Source organism: Amblyomma americanum, chromosome 10 (genome assembly GCF_052857255.1).
Source record: "Amblyomma americanum isolate KBUSLIRL-KWMA chromosome 10, ASM5285725v1, whole genome shotgun sequence".
NCBI lineage: Eukaryota > Metazoa > Arthropoda > Arachnida > Ixodida > Ixodidae > Amblyomma > Amblyomma americanum.
Window position 1 is genome coordinate 84153336 of NC_135506.1, and position 15175 is coordinate 84168510.

The 15175-nt window shown below is 46.9% G+C and overlaps 1 protein-coding gene across 1 annotated transcript in view; it reads left to right on the top strand.

The window, feature by feature from the left end:
- The window catches only part of LOC144106513 (uncharacterized), a 90330-nt gene that overhangs the window by 74397 nt on the left and 758 nt on the right, over positions 1 to 15175 (top strand). The window contains exon 11 of the mRNA XM_077639356.1: positions 4883 to 5071. Coding sequence (XP_077495482.1) covers positions 4883 to 5071 — 189 coding nt within the window. The remainder of the gene's footprint in view (positions 1 to 4882; positions 5072 to 15175) is intronic.

A 15175-nucleotide genomic window follows, 5' to 3' on the forward strand; every position in this document is an offset into this window, starting at 1 on the left:
AGGTGAAAGTGTTGGAGGTCAGTGGCACACCCAGGACGCGAGAAGAGTCGACTTGGAGAATGTGCTGTCTGGCCAGGGTGATGGAGATGGAAGGTTTTATCGTGCTTTGATATTTACTGTGTGTTATGAATAGAAATTCACACTCCTCCGCGGCGGTTTGTAGGTCCTCTTGGGAGATGTGTGTGGAAATGGTGCTAAGTGCCTGTTGGAGTGCTGTTTGGACCTCTCCCGGTGAGCCAGTGGTGACCCACAAGTTGAGACTGTCTGCATAGAAGAGGAAATGAAGGTCAGGAATATCGGCTAGGGCCCGGGCGAGTGGGACCATGCCTATGTTTAAGAGAATGGGGGAGAGGACGGTACCTTGCGGAGTACAAGTGAGTGGGATGGGGTGAGAGTTTGTCGAGATAGCTGATGCGGGCGGAGCGTGGGGAGAGAAAAGCTCTTATGTAATTGTACAAATGTTGTGTCCGTACTTTGTGTCAGCTAGAATGGTCAGGTTGTGGTCGTCTAATATATAGTCGAAAGACTTGTGTATATTGTGAAGAAGAAGAAGGGCATCATCCTATGTTGACTGAGGAAAGGAAGAAGAAGAGGTAGCTGCTCTGCCATCTGAGCTACACCCCCAGCACGCCTCAGCATTAACCTGAGCCCCCGTTACAATATCAACTGTTACTAAGGCTTTGACATACGCAGATATGGAACATTTGTGTTAAAGGTGTGTTGAAGAAGGAAAAGTCTTGGATGGATAGTGCTCGGCGAAATCCAGTGAGGGTGGGGAGAGGTAGTCGGTGGCCTGAAGATTGGAAGGGAGGTAGGCAAGCACCATGTGCTCCATGAGCTTGCCCACGCAGGAGGTGAGGGAAATGGGACGGAGGTTGTTGATGGTGGAGGGTTCATTGGGCTTTAGTATGAATGAGACGAGGGAGGATGTCCAATCCACTGGCAGGGTGCCAGAGGCCCAGGCGTCGTTGATGACAGTAAGAAGAAATGTGTGGGCTTAGGGGGAGGTTTCTTAGAGTTTTTTATGTGATTTTGTCTGCACGGGGGGCAGAGTGTGTGTTACAATGTGCGAGTGCTGTGTCAATTTCTATGTGCCTGTAGGGGAAGTCTAATGCGGGGAGGGCTGGGCCATGATATGTTGAGTTGAAAGAGGATTGTGGGGGTGGGAAGTATAGTAATTAGAGGTTGGTGAAAAACCCCTGATCAGTATGGGAGGCGAAGAGGCGTTCGACAGTGGGTGCGAGATGAGGTTGAGGTCCAAGAGGGAAATAGATAAGGCACCAGGGTGATTTTTGATGTTAAGTTTCGTCTAAGCTGTCGCATGTTTGTGTCCAGTGTTCGGTGTAGAGTGTCTTGCCGTGGAGATAATGTCGTTGCAGAGTGCCTGCATTCTGTCGTGGAGCTGTGTGTTGTGTGGTTGCGTAGCTAATGAGCGTTGGAGACGTTTTCTACGGTTCCACAGTCGCAGGAGTGGAGGATAGGGGTTGTCATAGGGAGTAGGATTGCAAATTTTATGTATGGCTCGTGCCTGGGTGTCTAAGATCAGCGACTCCTGAAGAATAGTCGGAGGGGTTGAACGGGGGTGGAGGTATGAGCCGGCGAAAGTCGGGCAACGAAGTGTGGCGGACCTTCGCGTTGCGTAGGGAGTGCTGTGTGGATATGTGGATAACAAGGTTGGAATGGTCACTAAGTAGGCGTGTGTCAGTATTGTGCCAAGTAACAAGTGGGACGTATAGAGCGAAGATCAGCACAGCTGTGGTGTCTCTCTGAGAGAAGGAACCATGTCTAGTGGTGCGTATAAAATCATTCAGCCAGGAGTAGTGCCGAGAGTATATGTGATCGTGGAGTAACCGCCCTGCTTTGTGTCTGGTTCTGTAGCCCCACTGTGTTTGTGGTGATTTGAAGCTGCCTGCCACAAGGAACGGGGAAGTGATGGTTTGGAGGATGTCGAAGAGGTGGGGTAGGAGGGAATATTGTTTGGAGGGGAGGGGGTTGTAGAAGTTAACTGGAATGGTGAGAGGAAATGTAGGAGCCAGGACAAGCTCGACAGCAACTGTGTGCTATGTGAGTATATGAGGAATTTGGAGAAATGAAAATTTGAGGTTTCTTCGGATGTATGTGGAGACCAGTGAGATTCAACCTATAAAACTCGCATGAATCGCTTTGTATCTGCGGAGGATGCGTTCGCCCCTGGTTTGCTGGAGTAGGATACCAAAAGGGGCGTGGGGAAGGGTGAGGAGTTGCTGGGAAAGGGGTGAACTTGCCGTGCGGATGCATCGGCAGTTCCATAGAAGAAAGCTATGAAATGGCGGGCTTCTCATGGTCTGATGTGTCCTAGGGGTTAAGGCTAAGAAGGTGGCCTCAGGGCTCTTTATTTTTGAGGAATGAGGTGTCAGATGTGGAGGAGAGGATTGTAAGAGTATGTTGGGTTTGTTCTATGAATTTATGAATTTTGCCTGCTTGTTGGCGGCGTTGAAAAGAGTAGTGACTAGGACTGTGAGTTGAGTGATCTGTAGTGTTTGTGCCTGGTTTTCTTGCTCCAGGGCTTCTTGGCGGTGTGGTATGGTGCCAAAGAGCGAAGCGAGGAGATGCATGCTTGTCTTATGGTGCTTCATGTCGAGTTGAAGCTGGGCTAGGGTATCGGTTTCTAGGGTTATTGTTTGAGGATGGGGGAGTGTGATGGTGCGCGCTATGGAGTTGGGAGAATGGAAAATGGTCCAGCTGGCCGGTGTCGCGAAGCTGGTGGTTCTTGGCTCAGGGCGCTTGTGGCATCCGGGCTGGAGACAGGGCTCTAGGGGGAGATAGTTTCTGGGAGTAGGCTTGGGGCTGCAGTGGTCGCTTGTGTCGACGTCAGGGAGCATTGGGTTTGTGGCAGTGAACCTCCTCGCAGGACATCTGCACATGTCTTTGTGGCGCCAGCGTGAATGTTGAAGGGAAGATGCTTGCGAGATGAGTGATTTGGAGTCGTTGCAGAGGTTTCGGGGCTGTTGCCCGAGAGACGGCTTGGCGATGGGTCATGATGTCTTGCCTTTGTAGAGGACTGCGCTCGGGCCTGGTCCTGCTGCTCGGATCGGGCAGGTGTCGGCGGAGTTAACATGGTATTTTTGACAGTGCAGGCGACAGGGCGCACAGGGATGGGCAGCGTTCGGGTTTAGAATGGTGGCGGTGCACGTAAGGCAGTGGGCTTGGGTGGAAGGGCACTGAACTCTCTGTGCCCATACTGAAGGCAGCGAAGTCAGCGCAATGCCTGGGGACGGTGTGGGTAGCAGCGGTACACCATTTGTACGAAGCAGATTGTTGGTGGGACGGTGCGGCCCTCAAACGTAACCAGGACGGTGTTCGTGGATTATATCATCTGTACCACGATGATGGCTGCCGGTCCGGGAAGAGATGCTGGCTAGAAGTTTGGAGTGAGTGAGCGTGGTGCGGACGATCCGGAAAATTCCTTGGGATGAGTTAGCGGGGGTGAGTTCGCACGAAGTTAGGTGGTGAGGAATCGAGTTAGAAAGCGATGAAATGCCAGTTTCTATGAAAAGCCGGTTTCAGACGAGGTGACCGTTTCCGATTAGACGCGTCGGCCCGATGAGCCGCCGAAATACCGCTCAGATGGTGGAGACTGATGAAACGCCGAGGAGGCGTTTCGCAGTGTCGTTGGAGCTAGTCTGAAGAATTAGAAGTGTTTGGTCCAAAGGGGTATGGAGAGTAATCTCCGCGCGTGCGCGGAAAGCGAGATAGGTGGCGGACGTGATAAGAGGAGGAAATGGAACCCACATTATGGCCGTTTAAAATCCTTCAGATTTGGTGCTACTTCGTTTCACTATTGTCCATTGGACGCCTTTGCAACCTGGGTCGATCGTGTCACTCGACCCATCGTGCCAGACGAAATTATAATTATCTAAATGGAGGGAAGTGCGCTTACATGATGGGCACAATGGATGTTATCAACATGCCTCTTCAGAAAGAAAAGGACATCCGGTTTTCCTGGACGGTTTTCCGCGCTGCCTTTGGCTTTAACCTTCGTTCCCGTCTTTTAAAGCGCCATCGCCTCCACTGTTCTGTGTGCTTGAGATATTTTATTCATTTATTTCTACAATACTGCAGACCCTCATTTGAATCTTGAACTCTATTATATTATGTTGAGGATAACTTTTATCTACGCTTCGCTCTGTCATAAAATTCGTTATGGTATTGTTAACCTTCGTGCAAGTTTTCAGGCTGCTTATTTCCGATTGTTTTTTTTTTGATATGTGAAACTAGTTAAAGCACAAAGTCTAGTCATTTTATACTCGAAACACCCACTACGCTTTCAAGAACTTCCGAGTTATCTGCTTTGCAGAAGCATTTGATGGGCTAGTTGGCGACTCATCCAATCAATGTGGTCTATGTACTTATCAGACCGTGTTCTTTTCATACATGTTATCTTCTGAAATTTTTCAGCAGTGGCTCGCAATATCTGCAATAGTTCTAAGTTCAGAAAATTTGACTTTTGTCTAGCTTTACATCGTTTCACAACATAGATTATATTTCATTAGTTGGCCTATACAAGAGGAAAAAACGGGCTTGGGCAGAGCATGTAATGCGAAGGACGGATAATCGCTGTTCGTTAAGGGTAACGGAGTGTATTACAATAGAAGGCAAGCGCAGCAGGGGGCGGCGGAAGGTCAGGTGGGCGGATGAAAATAAGTTTGCGGGCGTACAGTGGGCGCAGCTGGCACAGGACAGGGTCAGTTGGAGAGACATGAGAGAGGCCTTTGCCTTGCAATGAGCGTAATCAGGCTGATTATGATGAAAAAGTTGAAAAAAGAATGAAATGTAAACAGACAGAACATTCCTACTTCTGTGGGAGGCCACTAAACTTTCACCTTCAACTTGTGTCTCGTAGTACCCCGAGCTCCGAGACGGCCCCAACATCCCCGAGCTTCCCGGTAAGAACGCGCTGGAGCTGTTTTTCGTCAACTACGCGGTGGCGCACTGCGAGCACGTTCCGCGGTCAGAAGAGTTCCCGGCCTCCGTCAGCGCACGGACGCAGTCTCCAGCGGCGCGGCTCAACATGGCTCTCATGAACTCCCCGGTAAGAAGCCCGGTTCCGAGGAACTCGTTTCGAATGAGTGCAACTGAGGCATAGAATAGTCGTTTGCGATTTTCTTATGTATGGAAAGAAAAATATTAGGTGTAACTTTAAAAAGACACGAGGGCAGTAGAGTTGGCTAGGGAATATATGCGAGTTATTTCGTCATACTAGTCGAAATCAAGACGAAAAGTCATGAGCAGGGCATGTACTGCAAAACGAGGGTAAACGGTCGTCCCGTAGTGTAAACTAATTCATTCCAAGAGAATGCAAGCGTAGTAGGGGTGCCAGAGAGTCAGGGGGGAGACAAGATTAGGAATTTTTCAGGGACAAGTTGTTCCCAGCTGGCACAAAAGAGGGTTAATTGGAGGGAAATAGGAGAGATGTTCCCCGTGCAGTGGATGCAGTTAAGATGTTGATGGTGACTACGAAAGTATGAAGACGCTGGTAGAGTTGCAAGATGTATTATATTGCAAAAATATTTAATTCGTGAAATTTTACATATAATTAGGTCAAAGCTGTTGAGGGCACATTATACGTGCTTGGCACGGATTCTGGCCATAATGCTTCGAACGTTATTGTTTTTTCTTAAACGAAACGGCCCCGTAACTGTCTAACGTCGTGGTGGGCACCTCAACCGCGTCTTGAGGGAAGTGTTAAAAAGTTTTAAAGAAGAGAGAGAGAAAGAGGCGCCGTAGTGTAGTGCTCCGAAATAATTTCCACTACTTGGGGGTCTTTAACCTGTACTTACATCGAATTGCACATCGGCGCCTTTTGCGTCTCCTTAAACAAAGCACGGCCATCATGGACGGGATTGTTTCCGTGTCTTAGGGCTCAGCAGCCGAGTGACAGGTATTGAACCACCGCTGCAGAAGAAACTTTTCACAAAACAGATTTGCCAAAATGTAATGGAATTGACGTTTTGCATGTTTCCATTATGAGACATTTAAAACCTCGCAGAACAACTTCGCAAACAAAGGTTATGCTTCAGTCTGTTAGCGTTTATAAAGCTTGACCTTCAGCAAATAGGACTCTGTTTTCTTCTCGCTTCTGTGTCAATGTTCATGCAAGATTTTCGTCTGATGAACAGAAAGGAGTCAAAAGAGAGATCTTGAGCTCAACAGTTACTACAGATGTTTTACAGAGCCCTCAGTCGGGAAGCCAGGGGCATAGAAGGAATAAATGCGAAGCCCACTCGCCATCTGTAGTTCGTACATTTTGTTTTTTTTTCTTACTGAAACTCTCGCCTGCCGCGATTGCGCAGCCAGATATGCACCAAAATCTGACATGACAGAAGTTAGAACACTATACTGAACACTCCTGGGCTGCTCAGGCTCCGCAAGCTGCATCTGCTGGAAATTGTATCCAATACGATGTTATCTAGCCGGCGTTCTCTCTAAAACATAATATGAAAAGTAGCTGCGGCAATGGCTCATGGGAGAGGAAGAGGAATGATCTTTGGCTAACTCTACCTGACGCCAATCTTTGGCTAACTCTACCTGACGCCAATCTTTGGCTAACTCTACCTGACGCCATCTCTCCTAATCTTTCGTTTTGAGACACACAAGATGTATAATGAATCCTTCTGTGCTTGTAAATTATCGTAGCATGATTCACAGTAAATTCAAAATGGTTGAATAATGAATTATTCTGTGCTTGTTAATTATCGTGACAGCAAATTCTAAATGGCTTTCGCTGTCGGAAGTGTCAAACGCGCTCGCTTTTGGAAAGGCAACAACTTCGGTCTCTGAGGATTTTTTCCCCTTTAAGTGTGTCTGCTTAACTTTGAATGGCTTTACTTCATGCCGTTTAGATCTGCTACTGGATAATCATACTTCTACGTCCATCTTCTGGGAGCATGGCATTTAGTTTTTCCGTAATTTAAAATGGGGTGCACGAAGTTATTTTTTAAGAGGATTAGCTCTTACTCATTCTATTTCTCGATTTCTTGGGGTCTGTTACCCCCTCTCTTTGGCGTGAAATTTTCTAGTCCCAGGAATTGAAGATGGTTTTCCCGATAATAAATCAATATAGCAACCCGATCGGTGATTGATTGGTGACGCCATGAGTATATCGAATTGTTGACTGATTGGTGACATCACTGGTACATTAAATTGGTGTGCAAATTCGTAATTCCTTTGGTGTACCTCACTTTAATCTCATTCATATCAGTTCAAGTAAACCAAACAGCTAATGCTCGTCACTTGAACGTCTTCCAGACGGTGGCGGCATCTTTTTTTTTTGTGGCTGTATGACAAAGGGGTAGGATGCTCTAACCTATTCGTGACTGCACCTTTACTCATAAGTGTATGACTCACCACATTGCGGCCCCAGAATTTGTGCAGAGATACCTTTAAGAGGTTCTATTCGCCAGTTATATGCCAAACCTTGTTTAGCCTGCACGCAGCTGTCCACCGTTCGTCAGGACTGCTTGGGCGCGCCTGGCACCCCTGCTATGCAAGCCGGAGTTGGATGTAGCCTCAGAGGATCAGCAGTAAATTTCTTTGTTTCACCACGCATTTTCTGATTGCTTCGCTAAACCACAGGCTTCTGAGCGCAGTTTATTGTAAGAAGTGAATTAAAAGGGTCACAGTGGAAGCTCGGTACACTTGACAAGTGCTCCCGTTTGTTTGTGCTCATCAGAAGGTGACAAAAAATGGAACGAGGCGTCCCTAACCGAGTCAGACAGGGCTGCCGCACTGCACGCCGTGGAAAGCCCAATTCGTTCTCTCAGCGCCACTCCGCGGTGGTTTCAGCAGCTTTTTCGGCGCACACGCAAGCATAGCGGCGACAGAGCGCGAAGGATACAGACAACATGGCATGAACATAGAGCCCGTTTGCATTTGGCAGGGCAAGATGAATACTTTGCAGAGTATGTTTTTCTTGAGGACGAATTGGAAACTTATGTGAAATGCAAGCAACAATGATTGAAGGGTACTCCTCGCTCGTAAGCATAAAACCCGCGACAGCTGTGAGCGGAGAAAATGCATCTCTAGTAACTACGTTCCACCTAATTTGGAGTTAGGCGTTTAAAGCGGTGGTAATAAAATTTGGTATAGGAGATTTGAAACCTATAAATACTGAGGAATTTTTTTTAATGTGCTTCCTAAGAAAAGCACTATCAAGATGGGTAAAACTGCGAGCGAAATATTTAAAATACTTTAGATTAGTTTTGAGAGTGCTTTTTTCAGAAATGGCTTGCTGCGCAACCCTGAAAATTAGAGTACTGTAATCGTGTGCTCTTACATCCCTAACAAAAATTCTCTTTGAGGTCGTGTTGAAGTTCTGAGTAGACTCAACATGCTATATTGAATTCATGATGAGACCAGGAAGGCTTGCGTTGGTCGATTGTTGAGGCAGCGTAGAATGTCAACGGAAAAGGGGCCACTGTGCTAGAGTTGAGAACGCTGAACAAAATTTCAGCGTTGCTGTTATGTTGAAGTCTTGTTAAAATTACTGGGGTGATTCAACATAACGTTCTGAATCTCGGCTGTGGTAAAGAAAAATTCCTAGGAATGCATTCGTATTGCACAAGATGAACAAGCTATCGATGCAATTTTGGGAGTACAATCACACTTATTGACCTGATATTACGTTAACGTGACGCTTACAGCCCCAGTTGTGTGCTGCTCCACACATAATCACAAACACATGTGTGTGTATGTATACATAAATGCATATACTTTCGCCTATACAACCATCAGATAAAGAGCATGGAACAGCATTGCGCACGAGGCTATGACGTGAACTGACCAAGAGTTCAGAACTTTTTCATCCTAAGCGCCATCTGAGCTTCACTGTTATATACTCCTACACAGGGATGTCCGCATCTGCGCAGGTAGTGGCCTGCCGATCAGCAAAGTTATATCAGTTATTACTGTTGCTATTTATTAATTTTATATGTAGTAGAAGTAATCAACTTCACATGTGATGTCCCTTTAGTTGAATACCTTGATTCATTCATGAACAACAGAAATAAACACTAATTAATCACCATTTTTATGAGCACACGTACAAATCCTCCAAAAAGGTAGGCCTGAAAGAGCATATTGCCCCACTGGCACCTTTTTCTATCTTTAAGGCAGCCAATAAGAATTATGATACGGGAAGAATCTCTGCTGCAGCCGCCAAAATTTTGAGAGAAGGGCAAGTACCATCAGAGCTAATCTCATTGATTTGGTCCAAAGCTCATCAGGGCCGGGGGGGGGGGGGGATGAGAAGGCACACGCGACCGTCCGAGGGCACACTTTCTGGTCTATCGCCGCTGACGCGCCGCCGCCACGTGAGGAACACCTCCCATCGGGTGACGAACTCACAACATTCCATGAAATAATTTCTCATTATAAGCTCGGTCGTAAGACCTATCCAGCTGCAGATAAACAGCTCAGAAGGATATAGGAAATTATGTAGAGGAAACTGAAAACTGGGGTATTTCCGAACCCTCAACTGTACAGTAAATGACGTCCAGAAGTATTTAATCCTAGATCTGCGTACTGCAAAAGAATTGCAGATCTCGTCCACATGGTCTGGACTTACCCTTTCTATAACGACCCGATTAGAAATGTACAATCCTTGGAGACGTTATTGCTAAACCCCGAAGCAGAAGAACGACGCAAAGTCATCGGTCTCGCCATGACCACCGCCAAGTCCCAAGGTATTACGTCCGACGGTTAGGGGAATGAATGGGGGTTTAGGCTGTAGCCTTCTCCCCCGTCATTTTTGACTGGTGCAAATGAAAGTTTTTTTTCTCTCTCTCTCTCTCTCATTGTGCAAGAAAAGAGGTTGAGCGGTTTACTGCAGTATTAACTGGTGCTGCATACGTTCTTAATATGCATAATATCATAAGGTTGTTTTCACGATGTATGTCACAGTTAGTCCTGATTTCATCTAGTTACGTTTAGACTGCCACGATTCAACACAGTTCAACATAAATTCAACCAATTACTCAACAATTAATATGCCGGCTATGTTCAACAATAATTTTGTTGAAATCGCCATGGCTATGGTAAACAGCCTTCTGGCTTTGTTCACTTGCTATTGTGATGCAGAAGATGCGAAGAGAAATCGTGCAAGTACAGCATGAGTGATCCGCTTTGTTTTCCTGTCGACCATAGAAGACATCGTTTTTTTGCATCATCGACATGCCCGGCCATTTGCTGCTCACATAGCCTACAAAAGAAAAGCCGAAAAGAGATTTAAAGCTACACTAGAACGTTTTTTCGACCTAGTTACGGCTGGGCGAGTGGAACAAGAAGAGGAGGCAAGGAAACGAACACTACGCCAGCGCACGCGTGATGTTGTAATCGTTTCTTTGATTCTTTTCCTCGTCCTATTCGCGCAGTTTTAGCTTAAATAAAATTGAAGTATTCAAGGCTTGCCATTACAATATCTGAATAGCAGGTAGCTTTAATGGGGGGGCTTCCGCAGGATTTCGAAAACAGAGAAGTTCATATGCAAGCGACAAGATATTCTCTCTATTGCATAAACCCGCTCATTATAACCATTTAGATGATGTAACGTGTTAGCGCAGAACATTGTCACATTTCACAGTGCTTATAACTACCACAACATATTCAATTTTCGTGTAACTTGTCACTTGCGTGAGATCGTACCCCTAATCTATCGAAATATGCAATGCAGAGGACTACTTGCCCCATCGAATACTTCCGGAAAGGAGTCCATTTTCATGTTTCCTTCATTTTCAGGTGTATAAGTATAACTAATACAGTTATGGGCCTAAATTTAGGATATGTATGCTCTGCAAAAATTTAGGCCCATAAGTGTATTCAAAAATTTAGGCCCATAAGTGTATTAGTTAAACTTATACACCTGAAAATGAAGGAAACATGAAAATGGACTCCTTTCCGGAAGTATTCGATGGGGCAAGTCCATTTTCATGTTTCCTTCATTTTCAGGTGTATAAGTTTAACTAATACACTTATGGGCCTAAATTTAGGATTTGTATGCTCTGCAAAACCCGCCGCGGTGGCTCAGTGGTTAGGGCGCTCGACTACTGATCCGGAGTTCCCGGGTTCGAACCCGACCGCGGCGGCTGCGTTTTTATGGAGGAAAAACGCTAAGGCGCCCGTGTGCTGTGCGATGTCAGTGCACGCTAAAGATCCCCAGGTGGTCGCAATTATTCCGGAGCCCTCCACTACGGCACCTTCTTCTTCCTTTCCTCTTCCACTCCCTCCCTTATCCCTTCCCTTACGGCGCGGTTCAGGTGTCCAACGATATATGAGACAGATACTGCGCCATTTCCTTTCCCCAAAAAACCAATTATTTATTATTTATGCTCTGTAAAAGATATTAAAGCTGAAAATAAGCTTAAATACTTCGATATAGACTATGTTGAGTATAACCAACCAAAATTTTGTTCACCAGATGTTGAGTAGGCTAAACATACATTGGGCTCATGTTGGTTTCCAGTTGATTCAACAAGAGGTCAACAAGGCGTCAACTGAAGCTCAAAAGTCAGTTTTGTATGGGATGTTTGAAACAACATTCATTATCGTTTAGTGGAAAGTGAGTTCTTTAGAGGCGGCGACGAAGAACGCGGCGCAGCTGTGGGGTCTGTCTGGTTACCATGGTATCGGCGCATGCGCACAACTGCTCATCTGCGTGATCGTCCCACTCGGCTTTGACGGCGAAGCGCACGCCGCAATTTGCTCCTCTTCGGTTGCCATGGCAACGGCGCATGCGCACAACTATCCTCTCCCACGTACCGCGAAATGCTCGACTGGTAGCCTAGTGTAGCTATCGCTACACAAAACATTTCTCACCTTTCCGTAGTCAGAAAGAGCGCGAGTTTCACGCCAAAGACCAAGAAGAACCCAGAAACGCCGAGTCTGCGCGCTAAGAAAGACGCCGCACGCCGACAGGCTCTGCCGCGCAGACAGACCGTCTGCTCCCTCGCTGCTCGCCTGCGCACCCGCGCAACCCGCACGTGCGCTATCGCTGGTGGCACCACTAAAAGGAGCGGATACCAACTAATATCAAGTATTTCCTGGGACCATGTTTCACCGAGTGTCAGCTCTTTATGAATCCCTTTCTTTATGGAGCGTCGGGCATTCTGTTCGACGACCGCCGAGCACGATCGTGGAAAGAAAGCGATCTTAGTCTTCAAATTCTCAAATGTTAGGTAGTGCCGTACGACATCGGCGACGGAGTTCAGGCCATCCTTGTGTATAAGAAACATATAGATGTCTTCATTGAAACACATAATAAAAAGGCCTACTCTGTCCTGCTGGGACATACGAAGCCATGCTACTTTGTAGAGCTTAACTATTGCCTCAATATACTGTTCGCAAGTCTCAAAGGGAAGAACTTGCTTTGGGGCTAGTTGGGGGGATGACACAAAGAGCGCCTACTACCAACTGAGTTTATTGCGGAAACACCCTCTTTTATAAGCCAAGACATTAACCACGAACCGGAAGCAGGAAAACACATAATCATAGTTTGAATTCACATTTCGAAACACCATCGGCAGAAAAGAAAAAGCCACAAGAACAAACAAAAAACCACAGAATCTAGAACTACACGTGGCCGTCTAAGAAACCCAGCTCCTGGCGGCAGAGTTTAATCGATGAAGTGCTAATGCACGTCGACCCAGCTTTCTGTATATGATAGGCTTCGATAATCTCTCTTTCAAATCGCTCCCTGCCTCTGCCGATAAACGTTGCCTGTTCCAACACCGGTCCGTAATCTCTGCATTCCCTACAGTGATCCGGCAGGTTGCCCCTGTCATTGTTTTTAATTGTTCTTCTGTGCTCGCTAGCTCTCTCGTTGAAACACCGGCCAGTCTGGCCGATGTAAGCAGATCCACCGCTGAGCGGTATGCGATATATGACTTCGGACTTGCAATCGGTGAACCGTATCTGATGTTTGATAGCGCATCCTCGGGGTCGTCTGTTCATCATGGAGCAAATTTTTGCAAGCTTGCATGGTGCTGAAAACAACACATTTACACCATATCGATCCCCCACCTTCTTGATGTGCGCTATCTTATGCATGTACGGTATTACCACTGTAGGCCTCTTGTCTTTCTGCTTGCTTTGCGTATCACCGCTAGAAGTGACCTTGATTCTTTGTAGCAGAGATTCACATATCGCTGTTATCATCAGATACGGGTAGCCAGCGCTACCCAGTCTCAGCAGCTGCATGTCGAAGCCGGCCTGCACACAATGATCGCAGGATTTCGAGAGAGTGCGTGTAGGCACGTGATGGCGATGCTGCGTTTGACCAGTTTGGAGTGGGCACTGCTGAACGACATGAGGCTTTTCTTAGATCGGGGATTGTACACCCAACACACATGGTCTTTTCTATAGAAATCAAACAGAATGTCTAGGAACTGGATTTTGCCCTCTTGAAGTAGTTCTCATGTAAAAGTAAGGCCTTAAGAACTGTCTCTAAAGACAGTCTTTAGAGACAGTTCTCAAGTAAAAGTAAGGCCTTAAGAACAGTCTCTAAAGACAGTCTTTAGAGACAGTTCTCAAGGCCTTACTTTTACTTGGAAACTACCTCAAGAGGGCAAAATCCAATTCCTAGACATTCTGTATGATTTCTCTAGAAAAGACCATGTGTGTTGGGTGTACAATCCCCGATCTAAGAAAAGCCTCATGCCGTTCAGCAGTGCCCACTCTAAACTGGTCAAACGCAGCATCGCCATCACGTGCCTACACGCAGCTCTCTCGAAATCCTGCGATCATTGTCTGCAGGCCGGCTTCGACATGCAGCTGCTGAGACTGGGTAGCGCTGGCTACCCGTATCTTAAGATAACAGCGATATGTGAATCTCTGCTACAAAGAATCAAGGTCACTTCTAGCGGTGATACGCAAAAGCAAGCAGAAAGACAAGAGGCCTACGGTGGTAATACCGTACATGCATAAGATAGCGCACATCAAGAAGGTGGGGGGTCGATATGGTGTAAATGTGTTGTTTTCAGCACCATGCAAGCTTGCAAAAATTTGCTCCATGATGAACAGACGACCCCGAAGATGCGCTATCAAACATCAGATACGGTTCACCGATTGCAAGTTCGAAGTCATATATCGCATACCGCTCAGCGGTGGATCTGCTTACATCGGCCAGACTGGCCGGTGTTTCAACGAGAGAGCTAGCGAGCACAGAAGAACAATTAAAAACAATGACAGGGGCAACGTGCCGGATCACTGTAGGGAATGCAGAGATTGCGGACCGGTGTTGGAACAGGCAACGCTTATCGGCCGAGGCAGGGAACGATTTGAAAGAGAGATTATCGAAGCCTATCATATACAGAAAGCTGGGTCCACGTGCATTAGCACTTCATCGATTAAACTCTGCCGCCAGGAGCTGGGTTTTTTAGACGGCCACGTGTAGTTCTAGATTCTGTGGTTTTTTGTTTGTTCTTGTGGCTTTTTCTTTTCTGCCGATGGTGTTTCGAAATGTGAATTCAAACCATTATCATGTGTTTTCCTGCTTCCGGTTCGTGGTTGATATGTCTTGGCTTATAAAAGAGAGTGTTTCCGCAATAAACTCAGTTGGTAGTAGGCGCTCTTTGTGTCATCCCCCCTTTTTTTCTGTGTGTGTGTGTCTTTTGCACCTTTCAGAACTTAAATCTCAAAGGGAAGCTGAGCCCAATGAGCCAGTGACCGCTCGGCCCTGTTCTTCTTCGGGGAGTCACCAGAGCAATTAATAAGTTCTTCTGTAAAGCGTGAACAGGATGTCGAGGTGTCTTCATGATTTTCGCACCATCTATGGGCCGTGTCCGTGAGCGAGAAAACGACGTTCGTTAGCTGGTCGTTTGCACCCCGCTCGTTATAGCAGCTCACTCGTTGGTAATGCGTGAGCCACTTGTGCACGTCATCACCGGCTGCGGCCGCGAAAGTGCGGGGTTCACGGTAATGCGGCGAGGAGCTGCTGAGTGCAGGCCTGGGTGGCTTCTCCAGCTAGGTACATCTCGGGCACGGGGGATGCAACTCCGGCCAGGCTCAGGCGGATGCTCCGTTGTTGGTAAGGGCGTACCCAGCAAGCTGCAACCAAGTTGTTACGGGCGCAAAACTTTTATTCAAGGTCGGTTCTCACCAGGCGTATTAGCTGTACCAAGTCAACTCCCCATAGCGCCCAGCC